We start from the raw sequence: 16650 nt of genomic DNA, 5'->3' as shown, positions 1-16650 counted from the left end.
TGCTGGCAGAAGGCAGTCGTTCATCCTTACCCTGATGTATTCCTTTAAAAAGTACCAGATCTTTTACTATGGCATTACTTTGCTGCATTGAAACCCTTACTCCTGAAAGTGCATCAGATTCTCTCTTGAATATGATCAGGAACTAGGTCTTCTCAACCCTTTTGCATAATGAATTCTAAAGATTCATCCCCATCTGAGAGAAGGAAGTTTTATTCTCATCTGTCCTGTAGAACTGACCTCGCACGTTTGAGACTGCCTGTTTTCAGATAACCCAGCCAGCGGAAAGATAGCATCAACTCTTTCATGATCCAAAAGAATTTTGCATGTTTCGATGAGATCATTGCCATGTCTTTTACATATTCCAAATGATGAATAGTTTAACGTTCTTAACTCCACTGCAGTTGTATTTGTGTTGTAAGCACAATTCAATGCTACTGAACATTATGTAACAGTCTAAACTGAAACCCTTATATAAATATAATGGCATTACACAACTCACCACAGGATGGGGCTATTGCAATGTAACTCCCATTTAAGAGTGATGTGTTAATAAAAGTGGCTCAACTTTGTCGTGTTCACCTCTTGAGGGCCTCACGTAAATCTACTTTTCAGTATTCCCTTTGCTTTTGTTTGTTCCAGGTTGCAAGTGTTCAGCTATTGAATGTGCCAATGGTGTTGCTGTTCAGTTCCTGGTTTCCTTTAGTTATTCTTAAATTCCTAACCCAGCTGCTGTGTTGTGTCTGATCAGGCTTTTAATCTACAATTATCATCCATTATCACCGCAATGCTGAACGCTCCTTGTGTGGAGGTGGAGGACCACCCAGTGGATCACCATGGCATACTCACTGCACTCTTGACTATATCTCCTCCCACTCTACTTCCTGTAAGGATTTCATTCCATACTCCCAGCATGTTTGGCTCCATTGCATCTGTTCGATTTATGACTGCCTCTACATTAGTGCTTTCCAGATGTCGTTGATTTTTCCTTAGTGTTGATTTCTCCTCACCGAGGGTAGGAGCTGGCTGAGATGTACTGCATCCATTCCTGGTGGTTAAACTACAAGGCAGCAATCACTGCCAAGACTCCATCATGGAGAATGGCTAAGGTCATAAGTGATAGGAATAGAATTAGGCCATTCGGCCCATCAAGTCTACTCCGCCATTCAATCATGGCTGATCTATCTCCATCCTAACCCCATTCTCCTGCCTTCTCCCCATAACCTCTGACACCTGTATAGACGCAGTTAGCTCACTGCTAACTTGCTGGGTTTCTGTTGCATGTGCCCTGTTGTACCTCAGGAACAATCTTTTTGCCAGAATTGGCATGGAAAATTGGAACACTTATTCAGTTGAATAAATTGAGTGATATTTCAACAATCTTTGTAAAAGGGGCCTACGTCAGTAAATCCTGGAGCTTTGCACTATATCTAAGAAATACAGCCGTGCAGCACATTCATTGTGCAGAGTGGCGCATTCACTGGACAGTGCCGCAATATTGTCCCAACTGAATTACAATAGAAATGTTTACACATGCAGCCATCACACATTAAATACACCACCCTGACACGCTTTATTTTTCAAAGAGAAATGCCTTGTCAAAAAAATGATGGAAATATAATTTTGTTGTTTTCCCAAAACGTATAGTAATTGATTAACATTTCACAGCCACATGAAGGACATGGGAAATCTCTGGTTCTTGGTGATTGACAATAGTTTTTTGCAGAGATACTCCCCTCCAGTTTAATTTAGTTTAGTTTAGAGATAAAGGTGTGGAAACAGGCCCTTCGGCCTACCAACTCCACACCAACCAGCAATCACCCATACACTAGTTCCATCCTGCACACTAGGGACAATTCACAGAAGCCAATTGACCTACAAACCTAGCAAGTCTTTAGAATGTGGGGGGAAGTCAGAGCACCCAGAGTAAACCCTCACGGTCACAGCGAGAACGTACAAACTCCGTATGGACAGGATCCTACCGGGTCTCTGGCACTGTATGGCAGCAACTCTACTGCTGCTCCACCGTATGGACATTCAGATAGCAGAAGAGGAGGACTGAGTGTAATCAGTGGTCAGAAAGAAATCTGTGTCATTATAGCATCTGCCATTTGTCAACAGACTTTCTTAAATCACACACACCATTTATCTGGAGAAAATCTTTTAAGGATATAACTTAGAAATACGTCGTATTTTATCTTGTTGTTCAGTCTTTCCTGCTTAAATTGAACAAGAAAATTGATGTAGACATTTGATGGATAATGTATTGCATGATGCCTAAAAATGTGGCACTAGGTGATCTGATTTTTAAGCTATATATAGAGATGATGAAGATGAGGAAATAAGCAATTGACAGTAAAAGGCAGAAATGAAGATAAATATTGCAAGTTACCTGCAGGTGAAAGGATGCATTGTGTGTTTAACTAATTAAGTGAATATTTGTTTCTCAGGATGCAAGCAGTGAATAAAATGTGCTTTTGTTGGCTTGGTATTTAGAGTCTTGAAGTAGTATTTATTACATTTTTTAAAATATTTAATATGTTTATTGAAGTTCCTTTTCAATTTTTTTTTTCTTACTTCACCCTGATCTCCAACCTTTCCTTTATTCTTTGTCATCAATAAAGGAATGAATCATTGCCAGCCCAGAGTAAAGAAAGCCAGGCGCTTTCTTCCTTTCATCCTCTGTTCTCAGCACACAGCCAAGGGTACTGGATTGTTGTTTGATTTTATTTTTTAAATGATATGTTGCTTTGATGAATTTTATTTCAGTTTGTAGTCTAACTCTGCTTTGCGATTGAGATTGCATTCTGGTCTGTAAGCAGCACTTCTGCTTATGGTACTTCTGTGAATTATTTGCATTTGTGCTTTATAATCTGTCTGATTACTCAGATATTCAATAAAGTTATTATCTTTGTATTTAAAGGTGATTTATATAAATGGGTATAATATTTTTCTAAACATTAAAATGAAAAAGGCTGGTTACCCAAGATGATCTTAACTGATTGAAACAAACATTAAGCAAAACTTACCCAGTTTTGAAAAACTGAAATTTGTTGATAACTGTTTAAGAAAATACAAAAAATGCATTTATTAACAAAGTGAAAGCAAAGTAAATCATATGATTCCTCCTCAGTGATTTAAAAATATGGATACGTGGACAGGAATTTTAAATCACCTTCAAGTAACTTTTATGTGCATGATTATTTTTAGTTGATGGCCTGATCATATGATTTTTGACTCATCATTTGCTTTGCTCATTCATTAATTCTGTTTTACAGTTATGCTCTTTGGACCAAAGATTCTGACATATTTTAATTTGTGTTCCTTGAAAGGAATTAGGAACTTCTGTAATAAACAATGTAATTAATATTCATTGGAAACATTCCATTAACAATGTATTATTTCTTATCTCCCTCAATTTTAAGTTGAAAATAGAGCATAATGGCAGAGAATACAAACTGATTTGATATCTTGTGTTTTTCTAACATTTTAACAAATTTGCTCAGAATTTAAGGCATGCATAATGGATCATTTGAGTATGAAAACTATCCCAATATGCTTCTCTAAAATATATAATTTTGGCCACTCATACTAATGTGATAATTGGTTTGCAGTTTTGCTTTGTTTGAAGAAACCTACTGAGAGCACTTAGCTGTGTTCAAATGATTTTCACAATCTAATATTAAAAAAAGGCATGGACAAAATATTGCAGCACATTTTTAGAATTTATTTTATGATTACTACTGGTTAAGTGTTTGGTAATTATCCTGCACCAGCTGAGTCTGTCAGAAAGTTTGTGTTATTGCTGCTAGGGTAATCACAGTGTACACAATGGAAGTCCATGGCAACAAACTTTTTTTAACCCTCTCCCTTTTCATTCTCAAGTTATGATTCCGTTGCTTTAGAGTGAAGCAAATTACTTCCTTGAACGAACTGGTTTGCATACATAGTCTGCTGTGATCATTCAAACCTGCATCTGAACCCAGCTAATTTTGATTGGATGGAAGTTTCATCCCATCTATTGTCTTCTGGGTCCCTCGTAAATATAGTTTTCAGTTTGGTTTGCCTGACTGCAATGGATTCACAGCTCAAGAACTGGTTAGCAACCGTAAGAAAGCAGCAAAGTTCTCACGGTTAAACATACTGATGAACAAACTAGAGTGAAGGTCTGCATTGTATCGCAGCAAGCTGTACAAAGCGGTCTGGTTGATGTTTACATATGCTGGTGGAAATTGGTTTAATTTTGAGTGTAAATATCCATTAATCTATCATATGTTAAGGGTGAAGCAAGGAAGCTTTAACATTGTAATGAATTTATAAACACATATATTCAAAACAAACCAAAATTAGTTTTCATTTTTGTTGTATTCCTGTTTTCTTGCATTTTCTGACCTCTTTGTTCTTGAAAATTGAACACTGCCTTTTGTTCTCGTCTCTGGTAATAATGTAATTTTTCTACTTTTTTCCCCTCTGTTTCTCTTTCTTTCTTGCTGCCTGGATTCACAGATGAAATTAGTGGGGACGGTATGGTTTCATTTAAATTTAAAATTATGAAGAATTCAAACTGGTTAACAACATTAATGTGTGTTTTTGAAATTGTGGTCAGTTTTAATTTTTGATGTAACAGAAATGTCCATGCATATAAATCAGATAGATTATACTTAAACCTTCAAGAACTATAATTTAACACCTGCAATTTTCAATCAAAATTCTTATCTCATTCCTGCATGTGAATCGATGTCTTTCAAATGTGCTAACTCGTATAGTAATGAAATAGAGGTACCAAATAATTTCTACTCACTGCACATGCATTTCCCTTTGAGTTTTCCTTACTTTAAATTTGTGGGGCTAGGCAGAGCAATACTACTTGAGTCAGCCTCTGATGGTTGTGGTTTGTTACTTAGCTACTGTGGGTGTGTCATAGATGACTATAGCATAGGCCTGGGATGCTCAGCCCATCAAATCCATGCTGCCTCCTTTTAGAATATTTCCTCACGACATCTAATTTTGTTCTGTAAACCTTCTTTGATTCTTTACATCACCCTTACAGCAAGTGATTTCAAGACCATCATAAAATAAATTTGTCTTTCACCTGCAGCTTTCATGCATTAGTTTGGATATCTGCAGGGCTAATCATCCCTCCTCCTCCTGCAAAGAAATCTACTTTGTGATTGATGTTATTCCATAATCAGAATCTTTCAACAAAACACGATATTTCTTAAATGCTGTGCCATCGGTGTGAAAATGTGCCTTTATCATATTATTTCAATAAATGAGATTTGACTTTCAAATGTAATTGTGACCAACATACCAACATAATGTAGAGATGTAATGCTTGTCAGCAGGATCATGGATTGCTGCAAATGGGAATAAAAGGTGATTGATCCCATGGATTGTTTTGGGGGGAGCTGAAGGGGGTACTTCAGGGGTAGGAGGAAAGGGGTTGGGCCTTAACCATTAAACATGGGTTGATGTACCAAGATTAGAACAATTGTTGGCCTAAAATTTGTGACAGTGATTGAGGTTGGTTCCAGGACGTTGTTAGGGGATTGAGGTGTTTGAGGTCTTCGTGCGAATGATAGGTGGGAGCCTGAACGTTCTGGGTTCATCGGTGTGATTGAATGTTGCTTTTGTGGAGTGGGGTATGTGGGTGGTATGGTCAGAATGCAAGATGAGTAAGATGGATACTGATGGGTCTTGTGGATATTGTTGGAGGATTTCATTGAAAAGACTAATCTATTCCAAGAGTAACTGTTAATGATGTTTTTTAGAAAGGTGCATGGTAAAGTTCTAAAAAAAAGTTGTATGGGGAATGGTATCCCAGTACAAGAGGGGTCAATGCCAGGAAATACGTATATAATTTTCCTGTTCCACAAAATGACCAAGAGTCTATCATTATTGCATTTCAATATAGCCCAAAAATGGTTTCCAATTGCATTAATAATTCAGACACTTGCCAAGCATTTTTTAATGAGTTTCTGAATGCGATTCTTCCACAGCCAATTATTATTTAGTACAAAATCAAATGAAATATTGGACGGCAATCCCATCAGGGAATTTGACGAATAATATGGAATCTTGCAAAAAGGTTGTTATAAAAACAAGTTAGACTGTACAGATATGAAATTTGTTCCGAATTATCTATTTTAATTGAGCAAGACAATATTCCATTTATTTGTACAGGTGACCCTTGCATCCTGGAGGGGGTCTCTATCACAATTTTCCATTACATCTACACGTTAAAAAACACGAGTTGAAAAGAAACATGTTCATTTATTTACTTTTATTTCGAACAAATTTCATGAGATCAAATTTGATTCCATGTCTAAAATGTTTTGGGTCATGATCTGTGTATTCTGCAAGGGTGAATTTCCATGCTGAACGGCCATAACATGAGGGTTGGGGGAGAGACTACCATTTTTCTGTATTATTTGTCAGTAGATTGAAAATAGTAGGGTCTTCCAAAGGCATGGGTGTTGTATGTTTGGAGAAGTGAAGGCCAGGTTGGGCAACCAGATTTGATGCAGGAGTTCCAGCTTTGATAAAATGGTTCTTTCAAAGTACGCGTTCACATTTGTTATTTCTGTATCCTTGCTCAACAGAAATCTAGAAACATCTTGTTTTATTCACACAAGTGAAAATGTTAGAAATTAATACATGTGTAAGTATTGTTATAGTCTCAATATACTTTTAGTATCATGATAAAATACATAAATAGTTTGTTCCTACTTGCAGTAAAATGCAAATTGCTGGAAATACTCAGAGAGAGCTGATTTAGAAGGCATTATACAGGAACTTGGAAAAATTGATTGGAAGATGTGGTTTACAGGTAAAGGGATGCATGGCAAGTGGAAAGTTTTAAAAATTGAGGTAGGAAGAGTTCAGGGCCAGCAAATTCCTATGAGAGCGAAGGGCAAGGCTTGCAGGATTAAGGAACCCTGGTTGACAAGGAATATTGAAGTTTTGGTATGGATACATGCGCAGCATAAGACAAGTATAGTCAGTTGTAATCAAACAAATCCTCTGGGAGACAAACCAAGAGATGCAGGAGTATACTTAAGATAAATCAGGAGGGCAAAAAGAGGACATGAAATAAAAACATAATACTGGAGGAACTCAGTGGGTCAGGCAGCATCTGTAGAGAAAAACAGAAGACATTCCTAATCATCATAATCATACTTTATTAGCCAAGGATGTTTTGCAACATATGAGGAATTTCATTTGCCATACAATCATACCAATAAAAAGCAACAGAACACACAAAATACATTTTAACATGAACATCCACCACAGTGACTCCTCCACATTCCTCACTGTGACAGAAGGCGAAAAAAAGTCCAAACTTCTTCCCTTCTTTGTTCTTCCACTGTCGGCGGCCTTGAGTCTTCCGCGTTGGGACGATCGAACTCCTGCATCGGGGGGGGAATCACAGCTCCCCTGCGCCGGGCGATCGGACCCGGGTCGGGGCTAGTCGAACCTTCCGCGATTTGGAGCTTCCCGACATCGGTCTCTACCCGAGACTGAGAGCTCCTCGATGGTGAAATCCGCAGGAGCATCGATCCCAGGCAAGGGGTTGCAGGTTGGTAAGTCCACGTCCCCGCGGTGGGGCTCAAAGTCAGTCCCGAGCAAGGCCGCCAGCTCCATGATTTTAGGACGCAGAGCGACCGGAGATACGATCCGGAAAACAATCAGATCTCCGGCAAGGTAAAAGATTGAAAAACATTTCCCCCTAACCCCCTGCCCTTGCCCCACATAAAACAAAACAGAGAACATGAACACAAAGTTTTAAAACACACTAAAAATAACAAAAAAAGACGAGAAGACAGACAGACTGTTGGCGAGGCTGCCATCGCATTTCAGATCAGAACCCTTCTTGAGACTGATGGAGTATAGGGAAGGTAGCTGGTAGGGAGAGGTAAGGGGAAAAGGTGGATCCACGTGAGATGTGGTTGTTTGACTGATGTCAGGTGGGGAGAGAAGGGTGAGGATGGTAACTACGATTGATGATAAGTAGAGAAGAAAAGAGGGGTACAGATGGTGAAATCGGACAAAAAAGGGTGAAGCTGACTTAATTACGTGTAATCCTATGTGCTTTCATTTGTTTTTATATATTTTTTAAATATTTCTTATATTTTCTAAATGCATCTGAATATTTAATTTTGAATAGGATACACAGGCAGATAAGCAAGTCTTAGCTGACTGTCAAAAAAAATGTTTCTCCATATCAAAGACTAGGCCTGTGCACAACACAGTCTCTGTGCAAACATTGCTATTTGAGTACCAGGCCAGCTTTTAAGTGCGTTCAAATCGCGGATTCATCAAAATGCAAGTTTCTTCTTGTCGCATCGATCCATGGCAAACTCTGACCCAATTGATGCAGCCGGGGTTGGCATGAATTTGAATAGCAGAATACTTAAATGTATTTGTTAAACTCAAATGTTCAGTCAAATGAGCCAAGTGAAAACTAAATCTATTTTATCCTTGAGCTTCATTCGAAAAGAGGGTTCAGAGAGATCAAAATGAGAAGAGGCAAGAAACTAAATTGTCAGATGACTGTCGATTACATATTTGTGCATCTAAGTAACGGAAAGTTATCACTAAAGTAAAAAAATTCAGGCTGCTTAACTGGAATAAACTATTCAGAAAGTGGATTTTCCATTCCTTTAAAAGTATTTTATTGGCTTCACATCCAAACTTAACACAGAATGCCTTGTACATTGGTGCTCTTGAACCTTGCACAAAACTGGAGCTTTTTCCAAGTCATTTTGCATGATTTTCTGATTCAAATTCAATGTTATAATTTAGTCTTTTAAAATGGAATTTTGAGCACAAAATTATCGTTTTTTTAAAAGCATAGAAACATAGAAAATAGGTGCAGAAGGAGGACATTTGAGCCAACACCGCCATTCATTGTGATCATGGCTGATCATCCACAATCAGCAACCTGTGCCTGCCTTCTCCCCATATCCCTTGATTCCACCAGCACCGAGAGCTCTCTCTAACTCTCTTTTAAATTCATCCAGTGAATTGGCCTCCACTGCCTTCTGTGGCAGAGAATTCCACAAATTCACAGCTCTCTGGGTGAAAACGTTTTTACTCACCTCAGTTTTAAATGGCCTCCCCTTTATTCTTAGACTGTGGCCCCTGGTTCTAGACTCCCCCAACATTGGGAACATTTTTCCTGCATCTAGCTTGTCCAGTCCTTTCAGAGTTTTATACGTCTCTGAAAGATCCCCTCATCCTTCTAAACTCCAGTGAATAGAAGCCCAGTCTTTCCAATCTTTTCTCCTATGACAGTCACGCCATCCCGGGGATTAACCTCGTGAACCTACGCTGCACTGCCTCAATAGCAAGGACGTCCTTCCTCAAATTAGGAGACCAAAACTGCACACAATACTCCAGACGTGGTCTCACCAGGGCCCTACACAACTGCAGGACCTCTTTACTCCAATGCTCAAATCCTCCCGTTATGGTGGCAGACATGCCATTAGCTTTCTTCACTGCCTGCTGTACCTGCACGCTCACTTTCAGTGACTGGTGTACAAGGGCACCCAGGTCTTGTTGCACTTCCCCTTTACCTAATCTGATACCATTGAGATAATAATCTCCCTCCTTGTTTTTGCCGCCAAAGTGGATAACCTCACATTTATCTGCATTATACTTCATCTGCCATGCACCTGCCCACTCACTCAACCTGTCCAAGTCACCCTGCAACCTCCTAACATCCTCCGCAGTTCACACTGCTACCCAGCTTTGTGTCATTTGCAAACTTGCTGGTGTTACTTCTAATTCCATCATCCAAATCATTAATATATATTGTAAATAGTTGCGGTCCCGGGAACTATTTAAAAGGGATAAGATTTTTTTATTTTTTAGATTTTTAGATTTAGAGATACAGTGTAGAAACAAGCCCTTCGGCCTACCGGGTCCGCGCCGCCCAGCGATCTCCGCACATTAACACTATCCTACGCACACTAGGCACAATTTTTTTAACATTTGCCCAGCCAATTAACCTACATACCTGTACGTCTTTGGAGTGTGGGAGGAAACCGAAGATCTCAGAGAAAACCCACTCAGGTCACGGGGAGAACGTACAAACTCCGTACAGACAGCACCCGTAGTCAGGATCAAACCCGAGTCTCCGGCACTGCATTCGCTGTAAGGCAGCAACTCTACCGCCGTCCCACCGTGCGGTATTATAGATAAGATCTATAATTTTGGTATTAATGTAACAAGAAATAAGACAATGAATGAAAAGCATTTGAAAAATCTGACCAGTAGCTACATACTTCAAATGTACTTTATTTCTCAGCGGATAAGACCAAATACTTGCTTTCCTCAAGTCAAATTTATTTGTCACATACACATACACGATGTGCAGTGAAATGAAAGTGGCAATGCCTGCGGGTTGTGCACAAAAAGAATTACAGTTACAGCATATAAATAAAGTTAATAAGTTACTATTAGTGTCGACAAAAATTTAGTCTCTGGGGTTATAAAAGTTGACAGTCCTGATGGCCTGTGGGAAGAAGCTCCGTCTCATCCTCTCCATTTTCACAGTGTGACAGCGGAGGCGTTTGCCTGATCGTAGCATCTGGAACAGTCCGTTACTGGGGTGGCAGGGGTCCCTCATGATCTTGCTTGCTCTGGATCTGCAACTCCTGATGTATAGGTCCTGCAGGGGGACGAGTGTAGTTCCCATGGTGCGTTCTGCCGAACGCACTACTCTCTGCAGGGCCATCCTGTCCTGGGCAGAGCTGTTCCCAAACCAGACTGTAATGTTGCCGGACAGGATGCTCTCTACAGCCCCAGAGTAGAAGCAATGAAGGATCCTCAGAGACACTCTGAATTTCCTCAGTTGTCTAAGGTGGTAAAGGCGCTGCTTAGCCTTACCCACCAGTGCGGCAATGTGCGTTGCCCACGTCAGATCCTCTGCGATGCGGACTCCCAAGTATTTAAAACTGCTCACCCTATCCACAATAGACCCATTTATCTCCAGTGGCATGTACATCCTTGGATGTTTAGCCCTTCTGAAGTCCACAATCAGCTCCTTTGTTTTAGTGACAGATGAAGAGCAAAATATTGCAAATGCTGGACATCATAAATAAAAGCCAATATTGCCGGAGACACTCAGCAAGGTCAATTTGCATCTGTGGAGAAAGGTCAATGGCCCTTCATCAGTTATGCATTTTCCAAAATTTTTTGCTTTTACATTATTTATTGGTTCATTCCCTTTACTACAACTTTGCTTTATCATTATCATTATCCTGAACCCAAAATCACTTTGCAACTCAATCAGCTGATTCCTGCGCAAGCTTTATGACCTGGTGACTACTTTTGTGTTCCCTCTTCGGCAGTTCAGAATGCAGAACCATGAATCATTTCAAAAACATTTTTTAAATGCTTGCCTTAAATTATTCACCATGCTTTGCAAATCCTCGGGGGGGGGGGGGGGGGGGGGGGCGACAAACTCCCTCAAAGCCTATCAGTGCAATCTGAAACTGGTTATAATCCCTTACTAGTGTTTTGCTCACTCTGAATTTGATTATTTTTCCTGAAATATTCTGCAATATTTTGTTACATTAAAATGTTGACAGTCTTTCAAGTGACAGATAGTGTATTTCAATTTTGAGAGGAACAAATTTAGTTATTTTTGCATCAATTTTGTAATACTGAAGAAAATTGTTAAAATACATTCTGAAGAAATCCATGCACCTATTTTTAAGTTGTGCTATATTTTATTACCATATGTTCCAAATGAAATAACATTTTTTTTTTGTTGCCATAGTTAAAAGGCTGAGTTCCAGAAATGTTAATATGTGGGAAATCGACAGAAATGAATTCTGGGCAAAGACCACCTTTGTTTTCCCTTGTGCTCTGTTGCTCAAGAATAACATTAGCCAGATAGAGCCTTGACATTTTATACAAATTACAGGGGGGTGGAGGAAAGGGTTTGGGAATTTTTGAGATTGTTGTGGCATGCAAACCTTGTATGATAACATTTTTTAAATTTAAACTTCAGAGTATTTTAGACATAGGTCAATGGTTTCCTATTTTGTTAAACGTGTATTCGGGTTTTTTTCTCATCACATCAAGGGCAATCCCCCTACTTACTGTTCTTCCGTTTTCTGAGAGGAAAGCTGTACTTGTGATTGGATGATGTCATCTAATTCTCCCGAAATGGTTTGGCATCCTGGCCGTCTGCAGTCGTCACTCTGTAATAGTGGTTGAGAGATTCTTTTTCAAAAGTGCTTCAGCTGTCTAAAAGGAAAAGGGTTGTTCATCTTTTAATCCCTTCCTTATGCTGTATGTCTAAATTGAATTAGAAACAGTTTGTGTTTTGAACAAACCAAACTAAAATGCATGGTTCTTCACTTGCAGAAACCGATGATTACGCAGAGATCATAGATGAAGAGGACACATACACCATGCCTTCTAGTAAGTAAATTCACTTGGTGTCATGGCGAAACGTGGACCAGAATTAAACGACTATTCAAGCGTAAATATTTGAAGAAATGTTGTTTCTAATACTCTGTGTTCCATCCGAGCTTTCAGAAACGGCTGATATCCAAATGTTGGCTGAATTTATAGTTGATAAACATTTACTGAGAAATACCTTCTGACATTTTTCAGCGGTATTTATAACTGCTTGCTGCATAGAAAATGGCACTTGCTCAAAAGTTATATTTTACTTTGGTATGCATCTTGATGACGTGGTTTGAATGAAATTGTGTGGAGCTAATTCATTTTATTTAATGAAGAAGAGACATTTGAAAAATTGGTAGCATTTTTTAACACCAAAGTAAATAGTGGTTGCTATTTGTTTCCTTTTTACTGTTCCATACTTTTTTTTCTTGGAACATAGTCCCCTAAAATATGAAAGACCCTTTTTTGTTATTAGCATTGTGCTATTGAGCACAAGTATTGATCATGTTAGAACTGAGTGTAAATATTCACCAACGATTCATTGAAGTTTTACAGTGATCAGTGATGAATGGATATAGATTTTTTGAAAGTCATTTATGACTAATTGGTTCAAATTATATTAAGTAGACGGATGGAATTGTTTACGTTTGTTAACTGAATTTTGGTATTGTTTACCATAACATAATTAAACCATGACGTTCTGAAGTTTACATTTTACAGTTCCATATTCTGTTAATTCCAATTGATCATGACCAAAATAATGTGACCTTGCGAAAAGGTGTAATAGAAAAGAGAAGAATTTCAATTCTAAATCCCTTATTGTTTGTGATTTTCCAGAAAATTGATTAATTTCTTTCACAAGTATTAATGTATTTTCAGAGAGCCACCACTGGAAAATTTGCCATAGATTTTGATATCCAACATTTCCTCTGGAGAAAATTTAAGTTAGAGACCTCTCTGTGGTAACAACAGATAATTGTTGCATGCTTTTTGGCAGCTGATTGTTGCATGTTTGTTTCTGCCCCAAGCAGTGGTTTAAAACTAAGTTAAAAATAAAATGAAAAAGTTGAAAGTGCAGTGTAAGCCCGCTGATGCCTCAAGTGTAAACGTTAATGTTTGGGTGACATTTTGGTTTCTGATCATTTACTGCACACTTTGTTTACAGATTTTTACCATTTGTAGTTTTAATTAGCAACTCCACTGAATCTGGTCAGGAACATACAGAGAAATATTAAGTTTCTATTTCTTTCAGTATTTGTTACCTTAATTTACAATATTTAAATACATTTCTGAAAATGCAAATGCATTTTTGCTTGTATGTGAATATAATATGAGCAAATTTCTCCCCCCTGGTCTTATATTTTTAAAATTAGACATAAAGTTTAAAAATCACCTTTTCCAAGTCCCTGGCCGTCAGACGTATTTGACACAGCAATGGGATCCGCCCGAGTGACGGGAGTGGCGGCCAATGAGGGGGAGGGTGGTTCCGGGCCAACGAGCTGCTACTAACTCACCCACTCCATCTCCCCTGAACCCCCCTCCTCCCCCCCACTCACCCACTATATCCCCCCTCAACCTCACTCCATTCCCCCCTCAACGCACCTCCTCCACTCCCTCTTCACCCACTCCATCCCTTCTCAACCCCCCTTATCCCCCCCTCCCCTCACCCCCCTCCCTCACCTACTCCATCACCCCTCAACACCCAAATCTCTCCTGCATTGGTCTAGCACCCTCCCCTCCTCCACCTCCCCCTTTCCCTCCTCCCCCCCACTCACCCTCCACTCACCCACTCCATCCCCCTTCAACCACCCTTATCTCCCCCCTCACCCTGGCCCCCTCACCCACTCAACCACTCCATCCCCCCTCACGTTGCCGGAAGCGAGTTGCGGCTCGCTACGGGTTGCTGCCGTTTGCACCATCGCAAAGTCGAAATATCCTAGGTTGCCGCGGACTGATGTTGAAAATGAAGCGCATCCTTCCCGGCGGGGGGAGGAGCGGTTGAGGGAGGGGGGGGTGAGGGGGGGGGTGAGGGGGGGTGAGGGGGGATGGAGTGGGTGGGGGGGGAGGAGGGGGTTTGTGTGGGGAAGGAGTGGGTGAGTGGGGGGGGAGGGGTGTTCAGGGGGGATGGAGTGGGTGAGTTAGCGGCAGCTCATCGGCCCACAGCCCCACCCCCCCTATGGCCGCCATACCCGTCACTGGCGGGTCCCGCGTAAAGTTCGAAATATCTAAGGTTAGCGCTGACTGACGTCGAAAACGAAGCTCGTCCTCCTGGCAGGAGAGAGGGGAGCGGGTGAGGGATAAGGGGGGCTTGAGGGGGGATGGAGTGGGTGAGGGGGGGAAGGGAGGAGGGGGGTTGTGTGGGGAAGGAGTGGGAGGGGGAGGGGAGGAGAGGGGTGAGTGGTGGGATGCAGTGGGTGTTAGCGGAAGCTCGTCGGCCCACAGCCCCCTCCCCCTCATTGGCCACCACTCCCGCCACCCTGGTGGGTCCCACCCCCAGCGGTCATCGTGGGCTCCCCCTCCCTCATTGGCTGTCACTCGGGTGGGTCCCATTGTGACGTCATACGCTGAATGTCATGTGTCATTCATATGCTGAACATCATACGGCATTACCTTATCAGTTTTATAAGGTAATTTTTTAACTTTAAAATCTCTCCAAATATAAGACCAATTTGAATGAAACTCGGATGAAAGTGTCCCCAGGACAAAGGTGAGAAAGGTGGTCCTAAAATTGTCGCGTTATCATGTGATGGGGGCACAAAATAAGGTTGCATCACAGGCATCAGCAAACAATCAAACGCGCAAACAATCAAACAGAGTTTTAGCAATATATATAATGATTGATAGATAGATAGATAGATAGATAGATAGATAGATAGATAGATAGATAGATAGATAGATAGATAGATAGATAGATAGATAGATAGATAGATAGATAGATAGATAGAGTAAAGTACATAAGCTACTGACATTAATTGATTGAAATTTGGATTATATATAAAGTAAGAAATTTATATTTTCAGGCATCGAGTTCGCTATTGCTATTGACTCAATTTATCCATGGTTGATTCTAACTCGTGGTATTCTGAAAGAGGGTGTAAAAATTGATGCAGGTGAATCAGGTGAATAGTTGTTAGGCTTGTGAGTTTTATGTAGAAAGAGTTGTAGAGTGAGTATTGAAAATGTAATGTTGCCATTTTGGAACTAGTAGTGATATTGTGTCAGAAAACGTGTTTGACAGAATGGCAGAACACAATGTAGTCATTGTTTTTAGGATCTGGTTCGATTGGCTAAGGATGTTAGGGTATTATAGTAATGGTAAACAGTCCACCTATGTGACAGAGAAGGGTATTACTGGGATATTGTTGGCTACCCAAGGAACTGCAAATGTTGGATTCTTGAGCAAAACACAAAGTCCTGGAGTAACTCAGTGGGTCAGGCAGCATTTGTGGAGGAATAAACAGGTGATGGTTTGGGTCGGGACCCTTCAGGCTGAATGGTAGATTGGAAAAAACTGGAGAAGAAGTGGGACAAAGTCTGGCAAGTGAAGGGGGGGGGGGGGGCGTTGATTGACAGATGGAGTAAGTGATTGTTAGCCAGGTATATTATCAGGAAGAAATTGTTCCTGATACAATTGAGAGTGGATAGTGGTGATCACTACCCACTCTCCACTACCCACTTTTTGCAGATCAAGTAGACCCTGCAGAAGGAAAAACATACATGCCTGGTGGGAAGGAGATATGAACTTAAAGGAGAAAGCTTTCCATTTATCTAGTACACAATCTAGTGGAACATTCCAAATCACTTTAGAACTCATGAGGTATTTCAGAAATGTGGTTGCTTCCATAATTTGCAGCAGTCAGATTGCAGAATGTTCAGTTCTGTGAATGATAATGAAATAAATGCCCAGGTAATCTCTTGTAGGTCACGTGATAATTGTTGGCCAGGGTACAAGACCTCCCTTGCTGTCCTTATTGTAGTGTCGTGGTGATCTTCATTATCCACAAGTGGGGGTGGGCGGTGGAGAGGGGGGGGAACAGATTCTAAATTTTAAATTCATCTTTAAGGTAGCACATCTGACAGTGCAGGAAGACCTCAGTTCAGCACAGGATTGTCTTCTACAATATATATTTAACTTCCTTCGTAGTGGTATTAGTAGCCTTCTACCTCACAAACAAGAAGCTGCTGATTAAATTACATTTGAGTCAAAGTGACAATCACATCAGCAAC

The 16650-nt window shown here is 40.3% G+C and overlaps 1 protein-coding gene across 25 annotated transcripts in view; it reads left to right on the top strand.

The window, feature by feature from the left end:
* The window catches only part of LOC144592691 (focal adhesion kinase 1), a 359949-nt gene that overhangs the window by 245056 nt on the left and 98243 nt on the right, over window positions 1-16650 (top strand). For 12 of the 25 annotated variants that reach the window (XM_078397517.1, XM_078397532.1, XM_078397534.1 and 9 more), the window contains 3 exons: window positions 2622-2702; window positions 4504-4521; window positions 12379-12435. In XM_078397517.1, coding sequence (XP_078253643.1) covers window positions 2622-2702; window positions 4504-4521; window positions 12379-12435 — 156 coding nt within the window. The remainder of the gene's footprint in view (window positions 1-2621; window positions 2703-4503; window positions 4522-12378; window positions 12436-16650) is intronic. The other 13 variants (XM_078397538.1, XM_078397536.1, XM_078397527.1 and 10 more) reach the window with 2 other exon arrangements.

Source organism: Rhinoraja longicauda, chromosome 4 (assembly GCF_053455715.1).
Source record: "Rhinoraja longicauda isolate Sanriku21f chromosome 4, sRhiLon1.1, whole genome shotgun sequence".
Taxonomy (NCBI): domain Eukaryota; kingdom Metazoa; phylum Chordata; class Chondrichthyes; order Rajiformes; family Arhynchobatidae; genus Rhinoraja; species Rhinoraja longicauda.
The sequence above is the reverse complement of the archived record's forward strand: the minus strand, read 5'-3'. Positions and strand labels throughout refer to the sequence as shown.